The 2,585-nt window shown below is 54.1% G+C and overlaps 2 protein-coding genes across 2 annotated transcripts; both read left to right on the top strand.

The window, feature by feature from the left end:
* Positions 1 to 42: 42 nt before the first annotated feature.
* Positions 43 to 1,896, top strand: DQ04_16301010 (fatty acyl CoA synthetase 2; the record flags this gene model as incomplete). Its single annotated transcript, XM_009317446.1, has 1 exon — positions 43 to 1,896. One exon carries the CDS (start codon positions 43 to 45, stop codon positions 1,894 to 1,896), a length of 1,854 nt encoding a protein of 617 aa, XP_009315721.1.
* A 115-nt stretch (positions 1,897 to 2,011) lies between these two features.
* Positions 2,012 to 2,401, top strand: DQ04_16301000 (fatty acyl CoA synthetase 2; the record flags this gene model as incomplete). Its single annotated transcript, XM_009317445.1, has 1 exon — positions 2,012 to 2,401. The coding sequence occupies one exon, from the start codon at positions 2,012 to 2,014 to the stop codon at positions 2,399 to 2,401; it is 390 nt and encodes a 129-aa protein (XP_009315720.1).
* Between the last annotated feature and the right edge of the window lie 184 nt (positions 2,402 to 2,585).

The following is a 2,585-nucleotide window of genomic DNA, read 5'->3' as shown; positions in this document are numbered from 1 at the left end:
AAAAAAAAAAAAAAAGCCATCACCCACACAAAAAAAGATACAATGAACACCGTGACTGCCCTGGGACAAATAGAGACGTCCGTTATCTCTTTAATGGATGAAGAGAACCGCCGCCGCATGGTGCCCCACGAGGACATTCAGCGGCTTTGGAAGTACGGCACGCAAAATGAGCCGATCCCCGGTACAGAAACGGAGAATATGTCAGCCATTTACCGCCGCATCGGTGCGAACGATGAGGGTCACGCAAAACTTTGCCACGACTGGTACTACGGCGATAACATGCCACAGCGGTTCAAGAAGATATGTGAGGCGGGGGGAAAGCGCAAGGCTTTCGCGTACCGCCCCATCCAACGTATCTCTAAGGAGGTACTCCGAGATCAGAACGGCCTGGATCGCATGTACGAAATTGCATACTTCAACGACACCTGCTACCTCGACTTTGATACATTATGGGAGTACATCACTTGCTTTGGCCGCGGCCTCGTCGAGCTTGGCGTGCCACACCACTCCAACGTTGCCATCTACGAGGAGACGCGGTGGGAGTGGCTCGCAACCATTTATGGCATCTGGACACAGGACATGATAGCCTGCACGGTGTACGCCACACTAGGTGAGGCATCGCTTGGTTACGCTTTTAGGGAGACTGAGAGTACTGCTGTCATCTGCAGTGGGGCAAGTGTACCGAGCCTCCTGCGCATGATGCGTGAGGGAAAGATGCCCCCCACCATTATTATTTACATTGGTGATCTTCCACCTGAGACCACCGCTGGTAACTACCGTATCATCTCGTGGTACCAGGTTGTGGATAACGGCCGCCTCTCGGATGAACCTCTGCGCATCCCCACTAACAACGATCAGCTGGCATTCGTCATGTACACCAGCGGCACCACAGGTGACCCAAAGGGTGCAATGCATACGCACGGATCTCTCGTGTCGGGAGTGTTAGCCTGCAGTGATCGCGTGAGTGATCTCATCGGCCCCTTCGTGGAGGGAGAGACATACTGCGCATACCTCCCACTCGCCCACATTTTCGAATTTGGTGTTGTGAACATATTCCTTGCGCGTGGGTCGCTGGTCGGCTTCGGTAGCCCCCGCACGCTCCTCGACACCTTCGCCCGCCCACACGGCGACTTTGCGGAGTACAAACCCGTCTTCTGCATCGGCGTGCCGCGGATTTTCGACACTATCAAGAAGACTGTGGAGGCGAGGCTGGCGCCGCGCGGTACCCTTGAGTACCGCATCTACGAGCACGCTTTTCAGAGCCGCCTACAGGCACTGAAGAACGGGATGGAGACACCGTACTGGAACGAGGTGGTGTTCAGCCCTTTCTACGGGATGATCGGCGGCAGGATGCGCGTCATGCTCGCCGCTGGCGGCCCTACTAGTGCCCCCACGCAGACGTTTCTCAACGTCATCTTTGGTGTCATGGCGCAGGGCTGGGGCCTCACCGAGACGGTGTGCGTAGGCACAAAGCAGCTGCGCGGTGACATGGAGACAGTTGTGGCGGGGCAGCAGGAGCACACCTGCGAGATGAGGCTTCTGGACGTGGAGGAATACAAGCACACTGACACACCGGAACCGCGTGGTGAGATTTTGCTCCGTGGCCCATTCCTCTTCAAGGGATACTACAAGCAAGAGCAGCTCACACGCGATGCCATTGACGCCGATGGGTGGTTTCACACGGGAGATGTTGGCAGCATCACGACAAACGGCCGCTTACGGATTATTAGCCGTGTAAAGGCACTTGCAAAGAATGTGCTGGGTGAGTACATTGCCATGGAGGCGTTGGAGTCTATGTATGCACACAACGCCCTCTGCCTGCCCAATGGAGTCTGTGTGCTTGTGCNTCTTCAAGGGATACTACAAGCAAGAGCAGCTCACACGCGATGCCATTGACGCCGATGGGTGGTTTCACACGGGAGATGTTGGCAGCATAGGGCCCAACGGTACACTACGCATCATTGGCCGTGTAAAGGCACTTGCAAAGAATGTGCTGGGTGAGTACATTGCCATGGAGGCGTTGGAGTCTATGTATGCACACAACGCCCTCTGCCTGCCCAATGGAGTCTGTGTGCTTGTGCAGCCGGACAAGCCGTACATCTGTGCTCTGGCGTTGACGGATGAATCCAAGGCGATGAGCTTTGCAAAGGAACACGGCATTGATGGCAAATACCCAGATATATTACAGGACCTTGTTTTCCGCCGCAAGGCCACGGAATCTATGCAGGCAACGGCACGCATGGCCGACAGGCAGAAGTTTGAGGTTGTGCGCCAAGTGCGCTTTCTCAGCGATGAGTGGACCCCTGAAAATGAGGTGCTTACAGCTGCTGGAAAGCTGAAGCGGCGCATCATTGATAAGCGGTATACCGATACCATCCAGTCACTATTCCTGGAAGAATGAGCACCAGCAGTAGCATCCTTTTCAGCAACAGTAGCAGCGGTAATAGCGATGTGACGAATGCCGGAGTAAAGGACATGTGGTTTGTTTCTTCTCGCCGCCCTTTTTTTCACATATATTTGTGTGTGGGTGTCTGTGTGTGATGTGCGTGCCTAAATAAATATATATATATATATATATATATATA

The sequence above is a fragment of the Trypanosoma grayi genome (genome assembly GCF_000691245.1).
Source record: "Trypanosoma grayi strain ANR4 Tgr_1630_V1, whole genome shotgun sequence".
Lineage (NCBI taxonomy): Eukaryota > Euglenozoa > Kinetoplastea > Trypanosomatida > Trypanosomatidae > Trypanosoma > Trypanosoma grayi.
The sequence above is the reverse complement of the archived record's forward strand: the minus strand, read 5'-3'. Positions and strand labels throughout refer to the sequence as shown.